Genomic DNA, 13,970 nt, shown 5'->3' on the forward strand with positions numbered 1-13,970 from the left:
GAATTACAGCTGCGACACAAAACCTGGAGGTTTTTAGGAGTCATTCCAGCCCTGGAGGAAGCAGGAGAGCTGCAGCGTCTCTGCTGAGCCCTGAGTGCCTCTGGGGGACACGGGCGTGGATAAAACACCCCGCTTGCTGTGCGGGGTGGGGAGATAGCATCACGCTGGAGAAGCTTCTGCAGGGCAGGGCACGCTGGAGTCTGCCGGGGTGGGATGTATGAAATACATCGTATTTTTACACATTTATAGAATACATAGAACTGTCAGGAAAACTCATCCACAAACACCTGAGGTTTATGTCCAAAAAGCAGACAGAGGAGTCCTTTTTGCTTTATTCGGGTAAAGGGAGAGACCATGGGGAGTTCCCCTGGGATCTCTCAGATTTTTGGAGGACTCAGCCTCCTTTTTTATCCCAATTTCCCTCTCTCTTTCCCCATGGGCTGAGGTAGTTGAGAGGCACAGACTTCCCAAATACCTGATACCTGAGATTCCCCTCTAATGTATAACCCTCCCTTTTAATTTTTAATTCTTATAGAATTCATAGGTTTTCCCCATTGCTTCTTTCATCTTCCAATATCCAATTTAATTTATCAGCAAATCTACAGCTTGTTTGTAAAGGTAGATATCTTTTCCCATTCATCAATCAGTGGAATCCATCCCATTGTTTCTTTTATCTCTCAGTGCTGGTTTTATCTACCAGCAGACTCACAGCTCATTTGTAAAGACAAATCCAACATTCCTCTCAGAACCATAGAATGCTGGAGTTGGAAGGGACCCAAGATAACTGAATTGAAAATTGATAATTGAAAATAATTTTTCTCCTAACTTTGCAAAACCCTAAACCAGCAAGAACTTATCTCAAAGCCCAGAATGTGCCCAAAGGGGTAAGACACATTCTCCAGAGACAAAGTTAAAGAAGTCAAGTGCGATGAAGAGTTGGAAACCTTCGTCAGTAACCCCTGACAACCCCTAAAACAGGGAAGTGAAGGCTCAAGAGGACTTAGTTCATTTTAATACGAAACGAAGGTAGACAGGACCAGGCGAAGCCAGGACATGAATATGTATTCGGCGTACTGTTAATCCTAAACTTTAAAAAAATAAATAAACAGCAGCCTGAAGTTTCGGAGTACATGCTTTGGGAGAAATTATCCCCGTGCACCCCAGCGCTAAATAAATACATATTTACTTTATAACTCTCATTTCTCACGGGTTATAAATTTTTTTCCGCGTATCAGCAGCGCCGGGGCACCGGGAGGGCGTGTCCGGTGGGCGTGGCCTGCCCGCCAAGCCCCGCCCCCGCGCAGTGGGCGGCGCGGCCGCTCTCGCGATCTCTCGCGATACCCGTTCGAACGGCCGGCGGGCGGGCTGGGCGCAGGGCCCGGCCCGGCTCCGCCATGGCGCCGCAGCCGCGGCTGCTCCGCACCTACTCGCGGCGCGCCGGCTACCTGCGCCCGCTGCCGCCGCCCGAGCGCTGGATCTCGCCGCCGCAGGACCGCAAGCGCCTCTTCAGCTCGACCTCCGCCGCCTCCAGCGGTCTCTCCTCTTCCAGCGCCGCTTCCGTCCACTCGGACGACCCCGACTTCTCGCCGCCCGCCAAGTGCCGCCCGCAGGCGCGGGGTGAGCGCTCCTCCTTGGCCAGGCGGCTGCGGGCCCGCGGGAGGGAGAACGGGCCGGCCGCAAAGGAGACCCGCGAACCGCAGAACCGGGAGCGGCAGACCCGGGGCCGAGGGAAGGAGAACCGAGCACCGGCGGGGAAGAAGAAGAAGAAGCAGAAGCAGCAGCGGAGCCAGGAGCAAGAGCCGCGCAGCGCGGAGCCGCCGCGCTCGCCCTCGCCCTCGCCGTGCCCGTCGCCGCGCGGCTGGCGGCCCGGCCGGCAGGGCCCGCTGAGCGCTCCGCGGCCGCCGCTGCTGTGCAGCACCCCGCAATGGGCGCCGCCGCCGCGCCGCGGGCCGCCCGTGCGCCTCAGCCCCGCCGCCGACAGCGCCTCGGGGCCCGGCCGCAGCCCCCGGCCCCGCCAGCGCCGCCGCCGCGGGCCGCCCGTGCGCCTCAGCTCGCTGCTGCTCAGCACCACCATCGAGGGCGGCTCGGGGCTCGGCTCGCCCGAGGGGCTGGGCGCTGCTGAGGAGGTGCCGGAGTGGTTCCGACCCAAAGGCTCGGCCGGGAGCTGGGAGCTCGGGTCCTGCCGTGTGCTGCGGTCGGCGGTGCGGGGATCCCGGGGAGCGCCGCCGCCCGCTGGGGGTGAGCCACAGCCCCCTGCGCCCGCGTGTGAGGAGCCCTGCGAGACTCCATCTCACCTCGGGAGAGATTCGGCAAAAAGAAGCTCGAGCTGTCACACAGACCTGGCCAAAGAGAACAAGCTTGTGCCAGTGGTGGTTCTGGAACCTCTGGAAGTGGCAGTGAGATTGGAGAGCATGAACCTCAACACGCAGGCTGATGTGCAGCCTGCCTGCCCGCAGCCAGATGTGCAACCTCCCTGCCCGCAGCCAGGATCTCCCGTGGGCCGCCAGGGGATCCTGGAGAACGGGCACAAAAGGACCAAGGGTGTGCCTGGGGAGGGCAGCACCTGCAGGAAAGCTTGTATCAGTGGTTTCAGTGCCAGCCGCTGGGGCAGGCACATCAGGCTCCGTCCGAAAAGGCTCAAGAACAAGAGACAGCAGCAGCCCAATAGCTCCATTTTCAGACGCCACACGAGGCAAAAACGAACTCGGAAGGGAGCTCTGGAGATGTCTGTAGGTGTCAGAGACAATGACTATTCACTCAACAGCTCTTACTCCTGGGCTAGAGTTCGGGCATCTCTGTCCTTCCATAAAAAGAAGAAAGTGACCACAGATGAGAGTTTCTGCAGCAGCATCCTCGGCACCCCTTCAGGGAAATCCCAGATTTCGGGGTACCAAGCCAGCCTGTCTGCTGGTAAAGCTCAGGGCTGCTCCTGGCTTGCTTCCTCCATGGTCCTGCTGGCTCCCAGGGATTCCTCCTCTGCCCTGGAGCTGCTCCTGACAGATGCAGAGAAAGTGTTTGGAGAATGCAACCAGGAAGGGCCTATTGCTTTTGAGGAATGCATTCCTTTAAATAAGATGAAAGATTGCAAGAAGATTGGAGAAGGGGTGTTTGGAGAGGTGTTCCAGATTGACAGTGAGAGAGGACCTGTGGCCTTAAAGATAATCCCCATTGAGGGGACTGAAAAAATAAATGGTGAGGCTCAGAAGAGCTTTGGGGAGATTCTGCCTGAGGTAATAATTTCAAAAGAACTCAGTCTTCTGTCTGAGGGCTCTGTGAACAGGACTGTGGGGTTCATCAGCCTGTACTCTGTGCACTGTGTCCAAGGGGCCTATCCCAGGTATCTCCTCGAAGCCTGGGACAAATTCCACGAAGAAACAGGCTCAGAAAACGACAGGCCAGACATTTTTGGGGCCCAGCAGCTCTTCATGGTGCTGGAGTTTGAGTTTGGAGGCAGGGACTTGGAGCACATGAGGAGCAGCTTCTCCTCAGTGGCGTTAGCCAGGAGCATTTTGCACCAGGTGACGGCGTCCCTGGCCGTGGCAGAGCAGGAGCTGCACTTCGAGCACAGGGACCTGCACTGGGGGAACGTGCTGGTCAAAAGGACAGAGGTGAAAGAGCTTCAGTATGTGCTGGGTGGAGAAACACACTCCATCCCCACAGCTGGGATCCACGTCAACATCATCGACTACACGCTGTCCCGGCTGGAGAAGGACGGGCTCACCGCCTTCTGCGACCTCTCCACGGACCAGGAGCTCTTCCAGGGCTCTGGGGACTACCAGTTTGACATCTACAGGCAGATGAAAGAGGAGAACAGCAACAGCTGGACTGACTATCACCCACACAGCAACGTCCTCTGGCTGCACTACCTGGCTGATAAACTTTTGAAAGGCATGTGCTACAAGAAGAAAGCATCAACTCCTGCCCTGAAGAAAATCAAGACACAGCTCAACAAGTTCCACAGGGAAGTGCTGAGCTTTGGGTCTGCCCATGATGTTCTGCACCACAGCAGCCTCTTCCAGTGAGCAGAGGTCCAAGGACTGAGCCCCTGCTGCTGCCTTTCTCCTCTGCTTTTTATATCTGTTGGCATAATGAAGTGTTTTGATTCATTCCCAATGTGTTTAATACATTATCAAACGTGTCCTGAAAAATCCCCCTCCAAGTCTTCTGCTCTAGGATGTTTCCACCTTCTGGTTTTGAGGAGTGTTGGAGGGGAGACAATAGGGCTGACTTTGGAGAAAGGAGGGGAGAAGAGACTTCTTCAGGCTTAGTTAATGCTCTGAATTTCACATAAATTGCCATTTTAGCCTTAGAATATTAAAAGTTCTTTTTTTTACTGTATTGTCTTTTTTACAGATTCTTTTTTAAAGACGAAAACTTTTCAGTTCTTCACAGTGAGGACAATGGCTAAATATTGTTGGCTCACTGGAGACAAAGGGGATAACCCATCCTTTGATTTAATTTTGCAAAATTTATACCTGGAATGAAGGTATAAAATGTAAATATGTGAAGTTTCTGTAAAGGGTTTTAAACCCACTAATGTGCAGTAATCTGTTTTTTTTTCCCCTCTTTTAAGGACCAAGGAAGAGGTACCTGATTGTGTAGATAATGAAACAACATACCTGTGTTCCTGGTTTTTGATGGTTTTAATACTGTGGCCTTGTATACTGATAGGAACTCAAATCTGTAACCTGGTGGTAGCACTGAAGCAATTTCTCCCTTTATCTACAGACTGAAATGCCCAAGGTAACAAATGTTCTTTAGCCCTGGCTGCAAGTGGACCAAGTCTCCTAAACTGGAAACTCTTCTTACATTAAATCCCAGTTCCCTGTTTTCAAGAAGTCCTTTGCTAACATTCCTGTTTATTAAAGAAACTGGGCTAAAGAGAACAATAAATCAAACTCAAGTGAAAAGTGAATTAAATGATGATCCAATGACACAGATGCATTAAGAAATTAAGAGGCAGCATCATTAAATTCATTATAACTGGAATGCTGTCCATGCAGTCTAATAAATAAATATATATGTGCATCCCAGAGATTCATCTTGGACCCTCTCTGCAAGTTTCCTTTTATAAACCCAACAAGGAGACCCTGGGATTTATTGTTCTTCCTTCCAGACACTGCAGAAAGTGACCTGACAATCTGCAGTGCTTCAAATTATTAAGATGGAAATTGTGCTGGAATGTTCCCAGGCATCCTCTCAACCTTTTTTTCTCCACCTCTAATTAAATAAAGTAATGCTCTGTAATTGAACAGTCTTAAAACCCACTTGGTAAGGTCTGCAATGAATCTGACATCAAGGAGTGTTCCTCAGTCACAATGGTGCTAATTTCATTTATGCTTTAAAAGAAAAAAAAAAAAAAAAAAGATGAATAAAGCCACTTTTTTTTTTTTTTTTTTTTTTTTTTTGCCTGCCTTGGTGCTTTGTTTCTGTGATTTGAGAACTGATTTTGGCTGTACAGGAGGGATGGGGAATTGGCAGGAACTAATGCCAGGAGAGGTAACAGCCCCCAGGGGACCCTGGTGCAGCAATGTTGGAGATTCTGAAAGCTGAAACCTTGGAATGTTTCCCTGCAAACCAATTTGCTGATTTGTGAGCAGGTAGTAATTTTCATTAATCAAAATTTAAAGCTTCTACCCCTCCCACAAAACTGGACATTAAATTCATATAGAAACCCTTGCTTTAAACTGTGCTTGCAAGGAAATGCAGCTGCCAGAGCTGAGCCCTCATTTCCTTTTTTAAAGATGCTCTCTGATTAAAAAAAAAAAAAAAAAAAACCAGAAAAAAATATCATGTACTAATCAGCCCTCATAAATTTTAATGGGAGGATGGTGACAAAAAAGGAATTGGAATAGTAAATTTCCCCTAATCAAGTTAAATGCTCTGAACATGTTTTCATCTGAGTGAAAGCTTTACTTGGAACAGAGCTGGGTTCTGTATTTTAAAGATCTGCTCTCCCTGCTAAGGAAAGAGAAGCCAGAACCCAGTTTGCCCCTTCAGAAAACACAAATTTTTAAATACACACCACATCAAAATGAGAGCCTTAAAGGGTGCTCCATCTTCTACTGAAATAAGGAAGTTTGAGCAAAGCTAAAATTATTCTAAGGGAGGGAAAGATTTTTCACGTGGATCCAAAGGCTTTAGGAGAGTGAAAAGCACAAGCCTAGTTTTTGGTAATTTTGGTAATTCCAAGTAGGAATTCTGGTGTTTCCAGGTCAAAGTGGATTTTGTGGTGAAGCCAGCAACCCTCATTGGAATATGCTTTTATCCAAGTGCCAAATCTCTGAAAATTTTGCCTATTTTGATGGACAAGACAGATAAAATATGGATTACCCTGTGAATACTCTGTAACCCACCAGGGTGCTGTTAAAACATTTACATTTTGCTCATTCCCTTCTGGAAAAATGAGACATTAGGTGCAGGAATATGAAAATTTTCTCTTGCCTTGAGAAGCTGAATGAAAAGGAAGAGCAGCTCAGTGTAGAGAGAGAATGAAGAGCAGCTGCTCAGAGGCAGGAAAAAAAGAGAAAACAGTATTTTCTGCCCAATTCTGCAGTTGCAGTTTGTGGTGCTGCTGGTTGGCCACAGTGCCCAGCAGGAGAAGCTGCCAAGGAAGGAATTCTCCTTAGAGCTGAATAAAAACAGACTGGGAAATTCAACTCAGCCTGGGACTGCTCCCATAAAACAAATTAGGTACAAATAGCCCAATAAAAGCTTGGGAGTCTTGAATCAGATAAATCCAGTATTTAGGCTCTCCTAACAAGTGAAATGCTCCTTCCCTCCCCTGGAGCTCGTGGCAGGGTTTGTTTGGGCAGTAAATCACAGCGTGGCTGTGCTGGGTTTCCTCTCAGCAGTTTGCTAAAAGCTGTGGGGCTCTTCTACAAACTCACCTGGACTGGCAGTCTCCTAAAATGCAGATTTTTGGGGTAGCTCAGGAGCAGAGTCACACTGTCCATTGTCAGGGACACTCCCACAGTCACTTCAGCCCCTCTGATTCCTTCCTAGGAGCAGACAGAAACAGGTTTTATTTAATGAGAGGCCTGGAGCATCCTGGGTCTTGGAATTTGGTGGAATTACTCCTTCCAAATGCTTTCACACACAGCACAATGCAACAACCCAATTAATTATTCAATATTCTTCAGGCTGTGTAGGAAAATGCTTCCTTTCCAATCAAAGGCAGACCCCTCATTATTTATGTAATATTTTATCATTCAGGGCTGACTTTAAGCTCTGTTCCACTTGCTCAGCCAATCTGCAGGGTGGGTTTTCACAATGAGCTGATGCCTTCTGTTAAATGTAAACTGAGCAGCTCTGCTGCAGTGCTCTGCTGTTCATCTGCTCCTAATGAAGTGCCAGAATTGGGATTTTTAGGGTGATTATTGTTGTTCAAACCTCAGTCTGTGCTCTGGGGTTTCCTGGGCAGCCCCAGAGACGAAGCACTGTATGAATGGGATGTTATTGGAAGGGTGAATGGCAGGGAAAGTCAAAAAACACCTCTGAGGGTTTGAAGAAAGCCCTTTTTGCACAAAGATGGTGTTTTATATGAACTCTAAATGCAAATCTGGAGAGTACAATTCTGAATTTGATTGCCAAGGCAAAGCAGCAGTGCAGGTTGTGGCTGCAGCAGTGTGGGGGCACTGAAAGCAAACACAGATCAGGTCACATGAAACAATCCTCATTTTCCTCAGATTCAAAATATCTTTACATGCACACAAACAAAAATCCCAAGACCTCAATGGAGAATTAAAACTAAAAGTGATGAGTTCAGCTCCCAAGAAAAGGTTTATAAGCAACATAAAAAAAAAAAAATCTTCACTGAGGACAAGGTCTTGGTAAAGAAACTCCAGTTCTTTACCCCTGGATTGCCACAGGACAATAATATTACTTTTTTTTTTTTTTTTCCCCAGTGATGAGAAGTTTTTCTTGAATAAATATTCAAACTGAGGGGCACAGCTTTGCAGGGATGAGATTTATTCCTTTTCTCTACTCACCAATAAATATCTCCTGTCTGTGGCTGATGTTCCTGGAGAAGTTCAATGATAATTACCAATTAGATGTGGTGTGCAGAGGTACTCAGCAATGCTGACCAACACTCCAGAATCTCATGAATTATTCTTAGGAAATAAATGTACAACAACATCAGAATCCCTGAGGGCACAGCAGCCACAGTCATTAGTGTTCATTACTGCTCAGGGCTGGATGTTGTCCCCACTTTGGTGTCCTCTGCTTTATGAACACCTAATTAAATATTTAATTGTGGTAAAGACTCCTAATTGCTCCTAAAGCAGCAACACATCTCAACTTGACCAGAATTCCCAGTTTTTACCTTGCCAAGGCACTGATAATACTCAGATTTTATCAAAACACAATTTTGCTGGCTGCTGTTTTGGAAAATTAGGATTCTCTCAGGCTTGAGTCTGGCGAGACAGGAGACAGCTGGTCTTGAGAGCAGATAAGGAACAGAATCAAATATAAATTTGGAGCTGAAATATTACAGGAAAAAACGTTTTAAGGAAGCCTGGCAGCAAGAGCAAGAACTGCTCAGTGTTTCCATGCTGTGTCACCTGGAGCAGCTGGCCTATTTACAGAAGTTCCAGTTTCTGCTGGGAATGTTCAGAACACACAAAATCCCAAGAGCCTGAAGGAGCAGACAGCCAAAATACACCAGAATGGGCAGAGCCTCAGGATTAACCATGGCATTTATGTTTCCATTAGATAAACACATTATCTAGCAGTTCCAGTTCTTTATCTAGAGCTTGTTTTCAAATCCAAAATGCAAGGAGAAAATCAAATCCATCTGCCCTGCCTCTTTGTGAGCTCCACAGGTCACTCAGCTGACAGGGGTCTGATTGAAAATGAGGGACAGTATGTAAATAAATTAATTTTTGTATAAACAAGATAAATTATCAGTGCTGAACTGCAGACATCAAGGTCTTCTCAGACCTTCATCTGTGTTAATTCATGCTCACTATCTCTTACTTGTCCAAATCTTTAGACATACAAGGCAAAACCCTTTGTATCTTGGACTGAAGGGTTTATATTTTAGATAATTTCTATCACTGGGAAAGATTTTATTTTTTTTATGTCTCCCCCTGATGCTGAATTAAAAATAGAATAATGACACATTGCATGGAACACAGATTCTATATTTGTCTGTGAAGCATTTCCCCAGCACACTAAAAAACAACATTTATTACCCACCAGAGCCCAATCACGTCCTCCAGAGATCCTGCAATGTCCTGGAGGCCATCAGGGAAATCAAAGATTGTCCCAGGGAGATGTCACCTGCACATGGAAGTGGCTTCTCAAGGTGAATGAACCAGCCTAAAAAACATTAGAAAAGGATTTATAGCAAATATAGCACTCATATATATATTAATGTAATTATTATATATATTATTATACATTTAAAAAATCTTACTGCATGGTTTTTTCTTAAATCAGCAGCAATGAGGGGGTTGCCAGGCTGCTCCAGAGGAGGATCCATCCCTGCAAAGCCACGAGGGGGTGCCCATTGTGTGAGTCCTGGTGTGCCCAGGCTGCTGCTCTCTGCTCCCAACCCCCCTGGGCAAATTCCAGCACAGCACCAAAGGGTTTCCTGCTGGGCTGCCCAAAATGACACCATCCACTTTCACCCTGGATTCTGTCCTGTAGGATCTCTCACTTTCTGCATGGCCCCAGAAGCAAAGGGGAACACCAACAAATCCCTGCACCCAGGTCAAAATCAGGATTTTACCACACTGAGATAAAAGCAGACCTTAGGGACAGAATAACTTTATTTCTCTCCTATTTTCTAACCAAGGCAGGAGCTCTGGCTGCAGCCTGCAGTCCTCTACCATACAGGGAGAGCACATGCAGCAGGGAGCACGAAGCAGGAATGTTTTATTTGTCACTGCTCAGGCATGGTTGGAAAATCCCCAGCACGGAGTGTTTACGCTGCCAGTGTTTCCACCTCTGTCTCCAGGCAATGCACGTAAACCTTCCTTCCCCCCTCAGCCAGGATCAAACAGCCCCAGCAAGGAGAGCATCTGTCAGCCCATCAGGCTTCACATCCACGGGCTGAGCTCTGATCCCAAATAAAACCCAACCTGTGCTCCAGAAAGAGACAAGCAGCCCTTTCTCTGGAATTCTCTATATATAGCTTTGGAGAATTAGTGGCCTTTGCAGCAGTAAGGGCAATTTTTAGAACAAAACATCACATATCTACTTATATGTGGATCGTTTCCTATTATTTATTTTACTCCAGCCATCCTCAGGGATGGATTCTGTAACCAGTTTAGCAGCAGCAAGATCATTACTCAACAATCTGACAGCAGAAAAAGGGACAGCACAGCTGGAGACCTTCCCCTGTGACCCGTGAGAGTGGGACAGAAATACAGCACAGCCCAGTTAGCTGAACGTTTTCCCACTCTTTTTCCAAATTCCATGATTCCAATGTATTTGCTGCAGAGGTAAAGCACTGTAAGCTTGGGATGAGCAAGAGGAAATGGCTCTGGCACTCTGCAGATTCATTCTTGTCCTAATGGATGGAGGTTTTCATCCAGAGGATTCCAAAATAGCAGAATATTTTTTTTTCTGCAATGGTGGAATCCCTGCCTTTAGTGTTGGAGATGTGAACAAAACCAACACTGTCAGCAGGGGATAGCTCTTCTGCCAGTGAAACAGAGACATGGTTCTCTCTGCCCAGAAAAATGTTCCAAGGATTCTCAGAAAAGAGTGCAACAAACCCCAGGGGCACTTTCCAGCCACCTCCAACTCTCCTCCTCTGCGTGATTAACATCTGACAACCATCCTCACAGTCCAGAGATGCTGTAACACTCCACATGCCTCAAATCTGAGCTAAAAAATAAAGATTATGGCAAAAGAGGAAGCAAGAAAAACCCCTCTTGCTCTCAGATTTAGTAACAGTCTGCTCCACACCCCCAAGGCAGCCACAGCCACATCTTTCCATCTTTCTGAGCCTTTGCCTGGTCCTGTCTGGCCCCAGATTTGGGGGGTTTGTGCTGCAGAAGCAGATGTGAGGTTGCAAAGTGCAAATTTTCTTTTAAAACAGTTTTGGTTTTTTCCCCATTTTAATTTTTGCTTTAGTTTTAGCAAGAAATGAAATTTCTGGAACACAGCAAAGCCCAGAAGTGAGAGCCAGCCCCGGGAAGAATCCAGCTGCAAACTCCACCAGCCCCACCCTCCAGCCCCAGCCCTGGGACTTACAGAAAGCATCTGCTCTTTGTCCCAGCCCTGGGGCTGTCACATTTCAAAGGCTCCCTCTGCGAGCTCCAGAGGCAATGGAAAATATGTTCAGTTGCAAGTGGGGTCACAGGGAGATGGAGAGAGAAGGAATCAGCTCATGGATACAGCTCCCAGTGCTGGCTCCAGCTTCAGAGCAGCCTTTGGAAAACAGGGGGGATGGAAAACCAAAATGTGGAAAGTATCTGAAGAACAAGGAAGGGTTGAATCCACCTCTGCTCCTGAGGAAAATAGGGAATTGGGATCCACACACAGCAGACATGGAGTTTCTTTTAGGAAAATTGCAGAGATGAGCTGTGAGAGAGCTCAGAGCCTGGTACAGAGGGCACAGGGAGCAAGGACCAGCAGAGTGTGCTGGGGTAAAGGAGGAGTTTGGATGCCCAAGGTTTATTTCTCCCCTGCCAGGAGCCAAGGAACCCTGAGCAAAGCACATCCAGAGGGTTTGAACAGCCCTGAAGCTTCTGGGAAGCACTGGGAGCTGCTGGTGTCTGCTCATGGCTGGGCTGGGGCTCCAGGGTCTGCTTCAGACAGAGGAAGGAAACTGCAGCTGCTCCTCCCCTGCCATTTGTGAGAGGTTTTTGTTTAGTCAGAGCCCTGCAAACCTCCCCCTGTGCACAGGAAGGGTTCACCTGTCAGAGGGAGAAGGGAGAGGACAGCCATCTGTTGAGAATTCTTGTGTAAATGATGAAGGGTTTCCTGACAAAACATTATCATCTGTTAAGACTGGACCCCAAAATCCTTTGGGGCCTGCCACCCATCATCCTGCATCCCTGACACTGGGCTGGGGTGTGCTGGGGATGCCAAAGCCTTGGCTTGACAGCAGAACTTTTTTTTTTTTTTTTATGCAGACCAAAAGATAAACGAGCACTGCCAAGCTCAAAAAGAGAAGCAGGCTCCAGGGATGGCTGAAGAGGAAGGTGATGCTGAAACTGTCAGTGCCCACAGCTTCCCCAAAGTACAAGCAAGGTCATTTCATTAAGACTCCAGACAGGGATGGCAGATCTGATCCTGCATTTCTTCAGAACCTCCAAGTGTCCCTGCCACAGCAAAGCACCACACACAGCAATAGATTTATCATATGCCAGATGAGCCTTCCCTGCAAAATGAGCACCTTGCCAAATCTTGGGAACACTTAGGACAAAGCCATAGATGGAAAAAGCAGCTGAAGGCTTCACAAAGCAAGAAAACAACAGAAGCTGGAGCAAGAAAAGTCAAATCCCACTCAGTGTCCCAGGGCAGTGAGGCTGGAGGGGGAATTGCCCAGCACAGGGGGAAGAACCCACTGAAGTGCAGGGAACAAGTTTTAAATCCAATTCTGCTGCCTGTCATGAGCAGGCAGTGAGGATTAAGATAAAGTTCTCCAAAAGAAAAACCTCCAGAGTGGAATTGAGGCAGATCTCAGGTTGCAGAGTTTATCTCCCTGAAGGAAAGGTGCTGCCAAGCCTTGTGGTCTGCAGCTTTCCTGGGGCTCTCTCCCTGGGCTGGAAGGTGCATCCAGTGCAGCATCAGCATCAGCACAATGCTCAGATGTGGCTGCACAAACTGACAGCAGGCCATGAGAAACCAGAGTTAACTCCCACAGCACTAATCAGGAACCTGGTAAGAACTTACAGCCCACACTGATAACACCTTCTCTCCCTTTCTGAGAAAGACAAGCTCTAAAAATATATCCAAAAATGAACATTTTCAATTAATGCTTGCTGTATTGTTTACAGAAGTTTTACATGTTATTACTGTTAAATAGGGTGAAAAGTGAGACAGCTCATTTTTATCTCTTTTCCCACAGTTTACAGTGGGCTGCCCCTCCTGCCTGAAGCAGGATGTAAGTCACAAAAAGTAACAACAGACATTTTTCTGCAGACATTTGCAGCAAGACAGGAAGCAAAAACCACACACAGAGTGCTGGCCCATCAGTCCTCAGGGGCCACGAGCAGGATCCTGCTGCTGCTTGTTACAGAGACAAACCCATGAAAAACAGACCCAGAAATCCACCAAAAGTTTCAGGTCCAGGAAATCCACATCACATGCAAAGAATTTCATTCTGAAAGTGTGAGATGGGGATCCTGATGGGATTGACCATGGAGCACTGCAGGTCAGAGTTTGCCTCTCACATCTCACACCAGCACAGAAGACAACTCCACCCTCAGCAGCTTTTAGGACTCTACAGCACTCTTTATTCCAAAGCACTTCAGTGCAGTCCCTTGAGACAGAAGAACAGGCTGGGCCATCCTCAGCCAGGTCATTCCATGAGCATTTTCCATGAGGATTATCCCTGCACAGCTCAGAGAGCTCTGCCTTCCCCACTGCCCCAGAGCTGCTCCCACCACTGCACCTTCAGGCAGAATAGTAATAAGAAAGTGTCAGGCAGAGAAAGTCGAGTAAAAACAGTTTCTTCAGAGGGAAATAACCATTAAAGTGCATGACAATGCTGAAGCCACAGGCTGAACCACAGTCCTGCACGAAATGCACTTTGCTGCTGGCAATGCCTTCAGCTCTCCCAGCTGCTGGAGGAGCTCCTGCTCAGGAGATGCTGGTGAGGCTGCAGCTGTCAGAGCTGTCAGAGCTGTCAGAGCTCTCTGCCTGGTCTCTGCAGGGGCAGCATCTCCGTGGCTGCTGGCTGGGGCTGCAGCAGGGACTGCTCCTCCGGGGCAGCTGCTCTCTGTGCTGGCCTCTTCCAGGAGCTGGGCTCTGCAGCAGGACACACAGCAGCCCTTCATCAGCAGGAG

The 13,970-nt window shown here is 47.8% G+C and overlaps 1 protein-coding gene across 1 annotated transcript; it reads left to right on the forward strand.

Moving 5' to 3' along the window:
• The first annotated feature begins 207 nt into the window (after positions 1–207).
• Positions 208–7,002, forward strand: HASPIN (histone H3 associated protein kinase). Its single transcript, XM_056506866.1, has one exon. The coding sequence runs from the start codon at positions 1,395–1,397 to the stop codon at positions 4,020–4,022; it is 2,628 nt and encodes an 875-aa protein (XP_056362841.1). The 5' UTR covers positions 208–1,394; the 3' UTR covers positions 4,023–7,002.
• The last annotated feature ends 6,968 nt before the right edge of the window (positions 7,003–13,970 follow it).

This window comes from Oenanthe melanoleuca, chromosome 19 (assembly GCF_029582105.1).
Source record: "Oenanthe melanoleuca isolate GR-GAL-2019-014 chromosome 19, OMel1.0, whole genome shotgun sequence".
NCBI lineage: Eukaryota > Metazoa > Chordata > Aves > Passeriformes > Muscicapidae > Oenanthe > Oenanthe melanoleuca.